Source organism: Hemiscyllium ocellatum, chromosome 2, assembly GCF_020745735.1.
Source record: "Hemiscyllium ocellatum isolate sHemOce1 chromosome 2, sHemOce1.pat.X.cur, whole genome shotgun sequence".
NCBI lineage: Eukaryota > Metazoa > Chordata > Chondrichthyes > Orectolobiformes > Hemiscylliidae > Hemiscyllium > Hemiscyllium ocellatum.
The window spans coordinates 1,035,746-1,051,355 of record NC_083402.1 but is presented as its reverse complement, the minus strand read 5'-3'; the positions used below and the strand labels follow the sequence as shown (position 1 = coordinate 1,051,355).

Here is a 15,610-nt window from a genome sequence, read left to right as displayed (position 1 = left end):
GCAAGGAATTCCATCGATTAACAACCCTCTGGGTGAAGAAGTTCCTTCTCAGTTCAATTCTAAACTTGCTTCCTCTTGTCCTAGTCTCACCCCACCAGTGGAAAGAGCCTATCTATTTCTATTTTATCAATTCCCTACATAATTTTGTATACTTCTATAAAAATCTAATCCAATCCAAAATGTAAATGCTCTTTGTCTGCATCATATTTGTAATATGCCAATGAATGTACTGCAATCTGAACTGTACCCAAAGTAGACTGTGGCCACTCTGACTCTGACAACAGGATTTTCTTATCCATCCCTGGATCTATTCAGGTTGTGACGCAGCTTTCTCACGGCTTGAACTTCTACTAATTTGAGGTAAGAGCAACAATCTGCACCTGATCACTTATTATAACTCTATGAGGTGCAGTGATCGAATTTACATTAATATCCTTACAGCAGCAATTGTCCATCTGATACAGAGAAAAGTGTGATACATGTACTACACTATTCAGTAATTTCACATTTTCATAACCTGGATCATTCAACCATTACCTCATGAAAAACAAATTGACAAACGTGAGCCTCAGTGGATGGCAGCAAACCATTACAAATTACATTTTCTCACATTGCATCAGTAATGAAGAACAACAATTCCCACTGTGCATTATGGTGTTTTTCCCCAATCTTCAGAGATCATTTCAGAGAGAGTGCATGCACTTACTTGAGTGAAAGCGATTCTCCTCATGGTGTTTAGACATCACTGTGAGAAACAAGCACATAAAAGTTATCAGTGACATGACTTATATAATGGCAGAAGTGGATTTTATCACATGATGAAAGAATGTCAGTAAGACATTTGCTGAGGTACAGGTTTATCGCAGTATTGCAGATCACCTGTACACTCAAAACCACAATTCCCAATAAAATTTCTCATTAATCTGACCAACATTTATTCAGTCTGTGTCTCCTACCTCTTCCTCATTGTCAGCAATGTTGCAAAAAGAACTTTGATCAAGATTTTCATATTGACACAGAAAAATCAAAGGTCATGAAACAAATCACAAGGAGGACAACTGAAGTATTTAAGCAGTGTTAGCACTGTACCATCAAACCAAAAGATCATTTGTTCAAGGTCCAATATAGAAATCAGATCCTATAATGTAGACTGACATCCAGTAATGAAAGAGTATCGCACTATTGGAAGTGCCATCTTTCCACATTACAACAATGAATAAAAACACTTTAAAAGTACTTAAGAGTCTGCAAAGCATTTTGCAAGTCTTCAAGTAGTGAAAGATGCTCTAAAATATAAGTTTTTCTTCCTATAAAGTTGAAAATCTCACCATTGACCTCAGTGTTGCCTTAAGGAGCAGCACTCCAAAAGCTAGTGCTTCCAAATAAACCTGTTGGGACTATAACCTGGGGTTGTGCAATTTTTAATTTGTTACCTTTGAAGTTTAAGGAGAAGTGTGAACTTCTGGTTTGCTTCAGCTTAAAACCAGAGCCATTTCTCACCACACATTGAGACTTAGCATAAATTCTGAATGGATTTGTTTTCAAAATTGGCAACTTATTACTAAGGAAAACAAGGTCAGGTTACTAGTGTAACATATTCAACGAGACAGCTGCTGAGAATTTATAGCACCTCTAATGGCTACTTAAGTGGAGACATTAAAGATGGCCACTGACCTGAGCCATGTGGATCGATTCTGTAAACAGGGTCATATTGTGGGTACAGCGTGTTTTGTAGGTGGAATTTGGTGAACTGGATCACCCTCTCAATAACATCATCAATATACACCCCTTTAGACATATTTGGAGATGTCATAACGTTCAACGCAGTCAAGCAAGCATCGGCTGATTTTGTCACTCGTTCTAAGATCAATTCTCTCCATAGCTTCTCCTCATCTTCTGTTTCATTGTCCTGCAAAACAACAAGGATTTCAATGTTAATTCTTCTTCCAACTGCCCCAGATTTCTTTGTAATAGTAATTTATAATTAATGTTCTATGATAGACCATTGCAGCTCTTGCAACATCTCATTTGGAAAGAGGCTGGGTACAAGCTCAAAGCCATAGTAATGCAATAATCAAAATTCAACAAACCTCTTTCTTCTTTACTTCACCAAAGCACAGACTATCATTCCGAAAGCGTCTCGTTATTGCGCACAACTGGATGATGCTGACACATTATTCAAACAGTAGGACCTTAAGCAGCACTAATCCACTATCTACACACAACTATTTTACCAGCAATACTACAAAATCTTAAAAGAACAAGCAACTTAAAAGGTTTAATACACCCAACCAGTTTAATGTAAAGATAACAAACTAGGAACTACATTGCCAAAACATGAATCCCAGCGGCCTAAAGCACAGAAAAAGGCCCTGGGCTTTCCAAGTCTGTGCGTGACAAAAACAGCCATTTTCCAGCATTTGGTCCTTAGCATTGTAAGTGCATCTAAATAATTAAATATTGAGGTTTTCTGTCTCTACCACCTTTTACAGGCAGTGAATTTTAGATTCGCACCCACCCTCTGAATGAAAAACAAATTCCTCACATCACCTCTAAACCTCCTGCCCCTTGGTCACTGATCCATCCTCCAAGGGAAAAAGTTCCTTCCTGTGTACCCTGTCTTCACATGACTTCATACATCTCAATCAGGTCCCTATTCAGCCTCTGCATCCTGTTTAGTGCAATTACACCCCTCCTGTGTGGATAACCGAACTGCACACAATACAACAATTCCACTCTAACCTCCTGGTGATTAAATTCCATGTTTCAACGGGCGGCACGGTGGCTGAATGGTTAGCACTGTTGCTTCACAGTGCAGGGACCCAGGTTTGATTGGATCTTGGCTAACTGTTTGTGTGGAGTTGGCACTTGCCCCCAGTGTCTGCATGGGCTTCCTCCCACAGTCTCAAGATGTGCAGGCCAAGTGATTGGCCATGATAAATTGCCCATAGTGTTCAGGTTCCGTGGACTACACATGGAAAATGCAGGGTTACAGATCTAGTGTAGGGGTTGGGTTTGGGTGGGATGCTCTTCAGAGACTCAACAGGCTGAATGGCCTGCTTCTAAACTATAGGTTTCTATGATTCTAATAAAGGTAATTATACATATGCCTTCTTAAGCATTTTATCTATCAGTCCCATTACCTTAGGGACTAATGTACATGTACACTAAGGTCCCTCTGATCCAGTTGATCAGATATGACCTCCCCCTAACAAAACGATTCTTAAGATTCTTGGTTAAACTCTGCCTCTCCAAGTACAGATTAATTCGCTCTCTCAGAATTGCTTGCAAATGTTTCCCCACCAATGAGGTCAGAATGACTGGACCATAGTTTCCTAAATTTATCATTTGCTACCTTCTTGAATAATGGTACAAAACTGGCTGCCCTCCAGTCCACCAGCTCTCCAGCAGTTAGAGAGAAATTAAAAGCTATTACAAGTGCCCCTGCTATTACCTCCCTTGCCTCTTTCAACAGATTGCGATACATCTCACCCAGCCCTGGATATACATACACTTAAGTCTGCCAGAGACACAGAGGAAGCTCTGAGTAGTAAGTTAACTTAAAGCATATCAAAGTTTTTCTACTTGATTTTTTAACATACATGCATCATCCTTCTCACTTGTGAACAACAACATACAAAGTATTAATTTGGAACCCTACTACATACTCCTGCTCCAACACAAATTACCACTGTGGTCTTTGCTGGACCCTAATTTCCTACTTGTCCTTTTACAGGTTAAAAAAAACTTTGAATTTCCTTTATTTTACCAGCCATTATCCTTTCAAGCCCCCTTTCTACTCTAATTTCTGTTTTAAGTTCCCAAATGGGATACCTAATAAAAGAACTGATCAAACTCTGCAGCACTCTGGTCAAACTAATGTTAAGCACTGTAACAAATAAGTTCATAGCATGTATTCTGAACAGTTTTGTTCACCAGCACATTTGACAATCAACCAGAGATCAGATTGCATTAGTTCTGATAATGAATCAGGATGAATGACCTCATGGTAAAGGTATTCCTAGTCAGTGGTGATCTGAATGTGACTGAATTTTACAATCAATTTGAGGGGTAGAAAAAAATGGGTCACAAATACCAGCATTTTAAACTTTAATAAGGCCAATTTAAGACAGCATGGAAGTTGGCTGGACTGAACTGGGAAACCCAGCGTAATGATACATCAGTAAAAACAAAAATGAAAAACAGTCGTGCAAAGATAATTATTAATCCAACATCCCAGGTTAATGACCTGGGGGGAAAAGGGACTGCAATCCCACCTTGGCAGATTGAGTAATTTGAAATCAACAACATTCCAGAATTACAAAATAGCCTAAACGCGACCTCTTAACTGTTGATTGCTGTTAAAAACCCAGTTAGTTTACAAATGTCCTTTAGGGAAGAAATCTGCCAACCATGGTTAGGCCTACACATGACTCGAGCCCCACAGCAAAGAAGCTGAAGTTGGGGGTGCATGGAGTTTGACAAAGGTGCACAAGATTACGAGGATCGATAGAAAGCAGCTGTTCCTCTTTATTTGAATGTCAATTAAAAGAGGGATTAATTTTAAGGCAGGCAGTTTAGATGGGGATATGATGGAGATTCCCACTACCTTTTCTCACCCAGGTAGTGGGAACTTGGAATGGACTGCCTGGGAGGGTAGTTCAGGCAGGTGACCTCACAACCTTTAAAAAGGGTACTTGGATGTACACATCAAAATGTCATTACATTCAGTGGGCTAAATGCTGGAAAGAGGCACTTGTGTAGATTTGGCATAACTTTGTCGGTACTGACTCATTGGGCTAAATGGTCTCTTCTATACTTTGAAGTGGTTCACTCCTAGCTGACCTCTTGGCAGTTTAAGAGCGGACAATTAATGCAGTCTCAGTCAGCATGAAGATGACACTGAACTTAGAAATAAGTAGTAACTGTCAGAAGAACTATGTGAAACTCCGAAAGGATACTAACAAGTTGACAGAATGGGCTAATAAGTGGTGAATGACATACAATGCAGAGAAATGTAGGATGAAACAAAGAACATCGAAAGACAATATAAAATAAAGGATAGAATCCTAAAAGGGCTGCAGGAGCAGAGATACCAGAGCATTTATTTGCGCAGATCATTGATTGTAGTAGGACCAGTGGAGAAGGTTAATTAATAAAGCATTGCGTTCTTGGTTTTATTAATAGGGGTATAGAGTACAAGAGCAAGAAGGTAATGTTGAATTTGTAGAAGACACTTGTCAGACCTCAGCTGGAGCATTGTGTACAATTGTGGATGCCACATTATAGGAAAGAAATGAATGCATTGGAAAGAATGCAGCAGTGATTTTCAAGATTGATTCCAGGAATGAGAAACTTTTGTTACGAGTATAAGAAGTTGGGACTGTTTGCATTGGAGAGAAGGTGGTTGACTGAAAATTTGAAATGTCTTCAAATTCATGAGTGGGCTGGATGAGTAAATAAGAGAAACTGTTCCTGCTCAAAAGGATCAAGAACAAGGGGACATAGATTTTAAAGCCATTTGCAAAAGAAGGGCGACACAAGAAAAATCTTTCTCATAAGGAGAGTAATTAGTGTGCTAAATGCACTGCCTGGAAATGTGGAGGAGGCAAGTTCAGTTAAGGCATTCAAGAGGGCATTGAATGATTATGTGGATGAAGAAGTGTGCAGGGATATGAGTTACAGACAGGAGTTTAGCAGTAGTAACAGAACCAATGCAGACACAATCAGCCAAATGCACTCCTTGATGGAGAAGTACAGAAAATGCAGAGCAGAACATAAGAAAGCAATTAGGAGAGTAAAGAGAGATATGAAAAAAAACACACTGGTGGGCAAGATTAGGAACAATCCCAAAATATACTTCAAGCACATCAAGGGGAAGAGAATAACCAGGGACCGAGGAGAGCCCATTAGGGACTAAGGGAGAACTGTGTGCAAAGAGTCTGGTGTTACTAGTAGAGTATTCAATGAGAAATTAACTGGTCTTTACTTATGACAAGAATGCAGGCTCAGAATTCAGGAACATAGACAGATTTTTGAGCAGATGACATAGGAAGTCAGGTTGTACTAAAAGTTCATAAGTCAACAAATCCTTAAGTCTGGATGAGTTGCATCCCAAGGTGCTGTGGAAGCAATGGGAGGAAATCGCAGGAGTCCTGACCCAAATATTTAATTCCTCTTTAGCTAAAGACAAGGTGCCAGAAGACTAGAGGACAGTTATTATGGCAAGATTTTAGCATTCGTCGTTAAGGATGAGATTATGGAGTACATGATGAAATAGTCCAAGTCTGCATAGCTTCATCAAGGGGAGGTCATGCCTGATAACTCCTCAAAGGAATTCAGATTTAACAATCAGGTTAAACAAAGGAAAGCAAGTGGATCTAATCTATTTGCATTCCAGAAGACCTTTGACAAGTTGCTACACAGAAGGCTGCTAAATAAGAGGACAGTCCCTGGGGTTAGGGGCAAGGTACTGGCTTGGATAGAGGATTGGCTGACTGACAAAAGACAGACAGCAGGATAAAGGAGCCCTTTTCAGGATGGCAGCCAGTGACTAATGAAGCTCCACAGGGGTCAGTGTTAGGACCATAACTATTCACTTTATACATTAATGATCTGGATGGAGGAACCATGAACATTGTTAATAAGCTTGAAGAGGACACAAAGGTAGGTAGTATGCAGAGAGGCTGCAGAAGAACAGAAGGCAAAAGAAATGACAGATAGAATGCAATGTGTGAAAATGAGAGATTGTGCACTACAGTAGGAAGAATGGATGCACAGGCTAATTTCTAAATGGACAAAAGCTTTGGAAGCTAAATCAGAAGGATTCGGAATTCTACTTCAGGATCTCTTAAGGTTAACATTCAGGTTCAGTTGGCAGTTAGGAAGGCAAATGCAATGTTAGCATTCATTTTGAGAAGGCTCGAATACAAGAGCAGAGATGCACTGCAGAGGCTGTAATAAGTCTCTGATCAGACCTTATTTGGAATATGGAGAACAAGTTTGAGCCCTTAGCTAAGGGTGGATGTGCTGGCATTGCAGGGGATCAGCGAGGGTTTACAAGAATGATCAAAGGCTGAAATTATGAGGAATGTTGAGGATTCTGATTCTATACAGAGGAGTTCAGTAGGATGAGGGGGAATCTCACTGAAACTTACAGAATACTGAAAGACCTGGATACAATAGATATAGATAAGGAGGAGGGACTATGACTCGAGGGCACAGCGCCAGGTTAAGTGCCAGGATGAAGTCACAACAGTTCAGAAAAGAAAAGAGGAGGAATTTCTTCAGTCAGAGGGTGATAAATTTGTGGAACTCATGGCCTCCACAGATTTCATTGAGTGTATTTAAGGTAGAGACGGATAGGTTCTTGATTAGTAAGAGCATCAAAAGGTTACAGGGAGGAGGCAGGAGAATGTGGTTGAGAAACATATCAACCAGATTGAATGGTAGAGCAGACTTGACGGACGAAATGGCCTAATTCTGCTCCTTGGTCAATTCTGCTCCTATATCTATAGTTCCACTTTTCAAGAAGGATGGTAGAGATAACATGGCAATTTATAGACCAGTGAGTCTTATATCACTGATAGAGAGTCTATTGGAGAAAATTCTGAAGGAGGAAAGTAATCTTCATTTAGAGAGGCAAGGTTGGAACAGAGTAGTCAGCATGACTGTACCAGAAGGATAGATATCTAATGAATTTTGAGATGTGCTAACCGAGTTATGATCAGTCTGGTAAACCTTCACTGCATTCCCTCTCTAGCAAGTGCATCTTTCCACAGATAAAGAGGCCAAATATCCCAGTTATGGTCTCACCGGAAATCTTTATAATTATAGCAACATATACCTACTCAAATCCTCTCAGTATGAAGGCCAACATATCATTTGTCTTCTTTATTGCTTACTGCATATGCATACTTATCTTTAGTGACTGGTGTACAAAGACACCCGGTCTCATTGCACATTCCCCTCTCAAGTTATGACGTTCAGATTAGAATCTGCATTCCTGTTTTTAGCCCCAAAGTGGAAACCCTCACATTTTCTACATTATACTGCATCTGCCAAGCACCTGCCCACTCACTCAGCCAGTCCGAATCTCACTGAAACTTGTACGCATCCTCATAATAGCTCACTCTTCCACCCAGCTTAAGCTTAGAGATATTACATTTAATTCCTTCATCTGATTCATGAACATATTGTGAACAGCCTATATGCCATCTTAAACATTTTAACCAACTGCTCTGCTACCTTCAGCGATCTGTGAATATGCACACCAAGATCCTTCTGATCACCAGTACTTTCCAGGGTCTTAAGATTCAACTTTTTTTCTATGTCAGGCTGTGATGCACTCCTTCTCTGGCAGCATATTTCCTGAGGTAAGGAGATAAAAACTGCACACTGTATTTGGTGTGCAGTCCAACCAAGTTCCTATATAATTAAAGCAGGATTGCACTACTCCTGAACTCAAATTGTTTTGTGAAAATGGCTAACATTCTATTAGCCTTTCTAAGGGTTTGCAGAACCTGCAGGTTAACCTTCAGTGAGTTATTGTCAAAGACAGAGTGCCAGAAGACTGGCAGATAGCTAATGTGGATCTACTTTACAAGGAGGGTGGTACAGATTGAGCAGGGAACTGTAGACCAATGAGTCTGACACCAGTGGTAGGGAAATTATTGGAGAAAATACTGCAGGGGAAAAGTAATATCCATTTAGGAGATAAGGTTTGTTGAGGGATAGTCATTAGGGAAGCAAGGGGAATAGAATATAGTAATCCTGCTGCAACTGTAGGGAACTTGTGGCATGACAGAAGTAGCACTTTGCACAATTTTCGTAGAGGACAGTTTGACAGCATAAATGCTGAAAGGTTGTTTCCTCTGTGGGGAAATTTAAAAACTAGGAAGCACAGTTTAAAAAGTAAAGATTTCCCAAATCAAACAAAAAGACATTTCTTCTCTTCAGGACTATTAGTCTTTGCGTTTCCAACAAATGCAGTGGAGGCTGGGTCGTTGAATCTACATTAAATGCCAGGTAATACAGATTTTTAATTGACAATGTTGGGGGTAAGCAAAGAGAGACAGGTAACAGCAATATTAATGCCACAATCTGAACAGCTGTGATTTTCTTGAATGGCAGAACAGGCTTGATGGCTATCTGTAGAATTCACTGGCAGAGAGCCGTGGAGGCCAAGCCATTGAGTGGATTTAAGACAGACCGACAGATTCTTGATTAGTAAAGGGATCAAGGGAAGGCAGGAATATGGAGTTGAGAAACATATCAACCATGATAAAATGGTAGAACAGACACAATAGACCTAGGGTTTAATTCTGTTCCTCCATCTTATGGTCTTAGGTTCCAAAAGGTGTATTCCTTCTCTTTTTATACTCTCTTTTATCTTAAAAATTGAAATAGAAACAGTAAATGCTTAAAAACTCGATTAAGTCAGCGCCTGTACGAAGTCAAATAGAACAAACATTTAAGGTCCATGATCTTTCAACAGAGCTATGATATTAGCTATTGTTCTTGCTCCACGAATGCTCCCTGGTATCTGAATAATTCAAAGCTTTTCAAGCTTTATTTTAGATTTATAACATTTGTAATATCAGTTTTGTACACTTGTACTGAGCCTTTAATAAGCAACCTCAATAAATTATAAAGCCGCAGTTTCTTTAATGGCACAATGAAGGCAAAGAAACTAGTGCCTGCAGAATTATACATATACAGTAGAGGGAGCCCTTCCCCTAAAATTCATCAAGGGGAACAGGAGTAAAGGTTTCTTCCTGCAGTCGTATAGTACCTTGTAAGAAATTTCAGAACACCAGGTTATAGATAATTTGGAAGTACTTGTTTCACAGCACTGCTCCTTCATCAGCTAAGTAGTGGGGCAGGATCATGACAATTTACAGCAAGAGATCACCGTCATGCAGTTAAAACGATATATTGCTGTTAAGTCTTTCATCTTTTGGAATGGGTTGCAGGTTTCCGTTCATTAATACGTAAATCCCAGAACTTCTTATAAGTCACATTCTCAAGATAACTTAAGGTTATATGAAAAAAGTGACATTGCAGTTCAGACAATGTATTAAAGGTGTGAGGTTAGAGTTGGCCTGTATCCCAACATTGAGTAAGACTTGTTCTATTTGCAAAGTAGGAATTTATAAAATCTTACATGGATTGACTGTCTACAGTTGGTATGCATTCTGAACGAAAATAGAACGCATCTACAAATACAATCCTGCAAAAGTAAATTCATCCCATAGACATACATGTGTGCGTGTGTGCGTATACGTGTGTGTGCGTGTGTGTGTGTACGCACGTGTACGCGTGCGTGCGTCTGTGTGTGAGCACGCGCATGCAAGTGGAGGGAGAGGGGGACAGGGAGAGATAGGGCAAAAGAGAGAAGGGGGGAGGAGGGAGAGGGGGAGCAAAAGAGAGAGCGCGCACATGAATGCACACGCGTGTGTTTGCATGCGTGAGTGATCGATATTAAGCCTAACAGAGGGTATTAGGTGGGTGTGAGTACTGCATCTTTGGACTGTGGGAGGAAACCCACGCAGAAACGGGGAGAATGTGCAAACCCCACACAGTCACCCAAGGCTGGAATTGAACCTGGGACCCTGGTGCTGTGAGGCAGCAGTGCTAACTACTGCCTCACCGTGCCACCAAGTTGCACCGATCGGTGGAATCAATTCATCCTACACTATTCCATTTTCAACCATACGTTTATCCAATGACCATTTAAATGCTCTTAAAATTGGCGACTCTACTACTGTTGCGGGCATGCCACTCCACGCCCCTACTAATCACAGAGTAAAGAAACTACCTCTGATACCTGTCCTATATCTGTCACCCCTCAATTTAAAGCTATGTTCCCCTCGTGCTAGCCATCACCTTCGGAGGAAAAAGGCTCTCACTGTCCACTTGATCTAATTATCTTATATGTCTCAATTAAGTCACCTCTCAACCTTCTTCTCTAACAAAAACAGCCTAAAGACCTTCCCTCCATACCAGGCAAAATCCTAGTAAATCTCCTCTGCACCCTTTCCAGAGCTTCCACATCCTTCTTATAATGTGGTGACCAGAACTGTACACAATATTCCAGGTACGGGCACAGCAGAGGTCTGTACAGCTGCAGCATGACCTAGTGGCTCTGAAACTCAATTCCTCTATCAAAAAAAGGGAACACACCATACGCCTTCTTAACAACCCTATCAACCTGGGTGGCAACTTTCAGGGATCTACATACATGGACACAGATCTCTCTATTCATCAACACTATCAATAATCTTACTATTAACCTAGTACTCTGCATTCCTGTTGCTCCTTCAAAAGTGAACCACTGCCTTAAACTCCATTTGCTACCTCTCAGCCAGCTCTGCAGCTTATCTATGTCCCTCTGTAACCTGCAATATCCTTCAACACTATCCACAACTCCACTGACCTTATTGTCATCTGTAAATTTACTAAACCCATCCTTCTATAAAAATGACAAGCAGCAGTGGCCCCAAAACAGATCCTTGCAGTACACCACCAGCAACAAAACTCCAGGATGACATTTCCCATCAACCATCACCCTGTCTTCTTTCAGCTGACCAATTTCGGATCTAAACTGCTAAATCACCCTCAATATCCCATGCCTCTATTTTGTGCAATAGCCTACCGTGGGGAACCCTATCCAATGCCTTACTGAAACCCATATACACCACATCAACCGATTTAGCCTCATCCACCTATTTGGACACCTTCTCAAAGGACCGACAAACACTGACCAAATACTTAACTACACCAGCAACCATCCCAACACACACAAACGAAGCTGCATCCAATGAGCCACCTCACACTGCAGCACAGACGAACTTCAGAAAACAGAGGGGAACCACCTACACAATGTATTCAAGAAGAACTGATACTCAAAAAAATAGTCCGCAGATTCCTCAGGTACAAACCACAACAAGCAGACCAAACACAGCCAGAAACCCTAATCACCTTACCATACATCAAAGAAGGCTCAGAAATGACAGCCAGAATACTATGACCCCTCAGAATCCAGTAGCATACAAACCCACCAACACTCTCAAAACAAAAACTAAAACTTAAAAGACCCAGTACAACCCATGGGCAAAACCAACGACATCTACAAAATTCCATGTAAGGACTGCCACAAACACTACGTAGGACAAACAGGAAGAACGTTAGCCAGCAGGATACACGAACACCAGCTAGCCACAAAAGGACATGACCCTCTCTCCCTTGTAGCCCTACACATGGAGGAAAAAAAAACACCATTTCGACTGGGACAACACATCTATCCTGGGACAGGCTAAGCAAAGACATGCCAGAGAACTCCTAGAGGCCTGGCACTCCAACCACAACGTCATAAACACACACACAGATCTAGATACCATCTATCAACCCCTCAGAAAACGAACAGGAAATGACATCACCACAAACCCTAGGAACCCCATCCAGGACAAACATAAATAGAAAGCAGGAGACAACAGCTTCGCTTCACTTGGAGGTCGCCACTGATGATGTTACCTAGCCAGGGAATGAGACGTCTGGATATCAAACCTACAGCTCAGCGAGCAAACCTACACCCTAAACTCAATAAAGTTTGTAAGGCGTGAGGCATGCCCTACCTTCCACAAAACAGTGTTGATCATCCCTAATCAACTTATTCTTTTCAAGATGATTATAAATCCTTTATCTTATAACCTTTTCCAATAGTCTACCCACAAGCAAAGTAAGCTCACTGGTCCATAATTACCAAGGTTGTCTCTAATCCCCTTCTTGAACAAAGGGACATCAAAGGGACTGCTACCCTCCAGTCTTCTGGCACTATTCCTGTAGACAATGACAACATAAAGATCAAAGCCAAAGGAACTGCAATCCACTCCCTGGCTTTCCAGAGAATCATAGGATAAATTCTATCTGGCCCAGGGGACTTAGCAAGTCTGGAAAGTGTGAAAATAAGCTAACGCTTCCTTCGTGTGATTCTCAATCCTGCCTAGTCTAGTAGCCTGCTTCTCAGTATTCTCGACAACATTATCTTTTTCCAGTCAGAATACTGACGAAAAACATTAATTTAGCACTTCCCTATCTCCTTGGACTCATGCACAACTTCCCAATATTATTTTTAATTGGCCCAAATCTTTCTCTCGTCTTTCTTTTGCTCCTGATATATGTATAGAAAGCTCTAGGGTTTTCTTTGATGCTATCCGCCAATTACCTCTCATGTCCCCTCCTGGCTCCTCTTAGCTCTATCTTTCAGTCTTTCTTGGCTAATTTGTAATTCTCACATGCCCTGAGCCACACCTCATCCTAACATAAGCCTCCTTCTTCCTCTTGATAAGAGACTCAACCTCTTTAGTAAACCACAGATCCCTCACGTAAACACTTCCTCCTTGCCTGACAGGTACATACTTATCAAGGACACGCACTAGTTGTTCCTTGAATGAGCTCCACATTTCAATTGTACCCATCCCCTGCAGTTTCCTTCCCCATCCTATGCATCCTAAATCATGCCTAATCGCATCATAATCATCTTCCCCCCTGCTATAACGTTTGCCCTGTGTCATATACCTATTCCTTTCCATCGCAAAAGTAAACATATCAAATTGTGGTCACTATCACCAAAGTACTCACCTACTTCCAAATCTAACACCTGGCCAGATTCATTACTTAGTACCAAATCCAATGTGGCATTATCCCATGTTGGCCAATTACGGTGTCTGGAAATACTCTTGCAAACACTGAACAAAAACTGACCCATCTAAAATACTGAAACTACAGTATTTCCAGTTAATGTTTGGAAAGTTAAAGCTCCCATAACAACTATCCTGTTACTCTTGCTCCTGTGCAGAATTATCTTTGCTATCCTTTCCTCTACATCTCTGGAACTGTTCAGAGGCCTGTGGAAAACTCCCAACAGAGTGACCTCTCCTTTACTGTTTCTAACCTGAGACCATACTACCTCAGTAGACGAGTCCTCAAATGTCCTTTCTGCCACCATAATACTGTCCTTGACGAACAATGCCATACTACCCTTTTACCATCTTCTCTGTTAGAACACAGAACATAGAACACAGAAAAATACAGCGCAGTACAGGCCCTTCGGCCCTCGATGTTGCGTCAACCGAAGCCTACCTAACCTACACTAGCCCAATAACCACCATATGCTTATCCAATGCCCGCTTGAATGACCATAAAGAGGGAGAGTCCACCACTGATACTGGCAGGGCATTCCATGAACTCCCAACCCGCTGAGTAAAGAATCTACCCCTAACATCTGTCCTATACCAACCTCTCCTTAATTTAAAGCTGTGTCCCCTAGTAACAGCTGACTCCATATGCAGAAAAAGGTTCTCACTGTCAACCCTATTTAAACCCCTAATCATCTTGTACACCTCTATCAAATCTCCCCTAAACCTTCTTTTCTCCAATGAGAACAGCCCCAAGTGCTTCAGCCTTTCCTCATACGATCTTCCTACCATACCAGGCAACATCCTGGTAAAACTCCTCTGCACCTGTTCCAGTGTCGCCACATCCTTCCTATAAAGGATGTTCTTACCAAAACATCTAAATCCTGGAACCTGCAACAACCATTCCTGTCCCTGCTCTATCCACATCTTCGAAATGGCCACAACATCAAAGTTGAAAATGCGTTGCTGGTTAAAGCACAGCAGGTCAGGCAGCATCCAAGGAATAGGAAATTCGACGTTTCGGGCATAAGCCCTTCATCAGGAACATCAAAGTGCCAAGTACCAACCCATGCTGCAAGTTCACCCACCTTTTTCCGGATGCTCCTGGCATTGAAGTAGACACACTTCAAACCACCTTCCTGCTTGCTGGTGAACTCTTGCAACCTCATTTCTGACCTCACTACTCTCAATTTCCTGGACATTGGAACTACAATTTAGGTTCCCACCCCCCTGCTGATTTAGTTTAAATCTCCTAGTTTAGCAAATCTCTTTCCCCCCCCCGCCCGCCCTCGCCCCCAAAAGATATTGGTAACCTTCTCATTCAGGGTGAAGACCATCCTGTTTATAGAGGTCCCACCTATCCCAGAATGAGCCCCAATTATCCAGGTATCCAAAACCCTCCCTCCTACACCATCCCTGTAGCCATGTGTTCAACTGCTCTCTATCCCCATTCCTTGCCTTGCTAGCGCATGGCACAGGCAACAAATCAAAGATTAAAACTGTTTGTTCTAGCTCTAAGCTTCTACCCTCACTCCCTGAATTTCTGCCTTAAATCCCCATCCCTTTCCTACCTATGTCATTGGTGCCTATGTGGACCACGACTTGGGTCTGCTCCCCCTCTCTCTCAAAGATCCCAAAAACATGATCAGAGACATCACGGACCCTGGAATCTGGGAGGCAACGCACCAACTGAGACACACACTTGTTCCCATGGAACCTCCTATCTAGCCCCCCTAATTATGGAGTCCCCAGTGAATAATGCTCTGCTCCTCTTCCCCTTTCCCTTCTCAGCAACAGGGACAGATTCTGTGCCAGAGACCTGTACTCCATGGGGGCTTATCCCTGGTAATCGACCCCACCCCCTTGCCCCACACCAACAATATCCAAAACAGTATGCTTGTTATTGAGGAGAT

General features: G+C 41.7%; 1 protein-coding gene across 3 annotated transcripts in view; it reads right to left on the bottom strand.

The window, feature by feature from the left end:
* nipbla (NIPBL cohesin loading factor a) overlaps positions 1–15,610 on the bottom strand; it is a 529,062-nt gene that overhangs the window by 256,829 nt on the left and 256,623 nt on the right. For all 3 annotated transcript variants that reach the window (XM_060834051.1, XM_060834059.1, XM_060834067.1), the window contains 2 exons: positions 1,675–1,909; positions 707–745 (listed from right to left, as the gene is read on the bottom strand). In XM_060834051.1, coding sequence (XP_060690034.1) covers positions 707–745; positions 1,675–1,909 — 274 coding nt within the window. The remainder of the gene's footprint in view (positions 1–706; positions 746–1,674; positions 1,910–15,610) is intronic.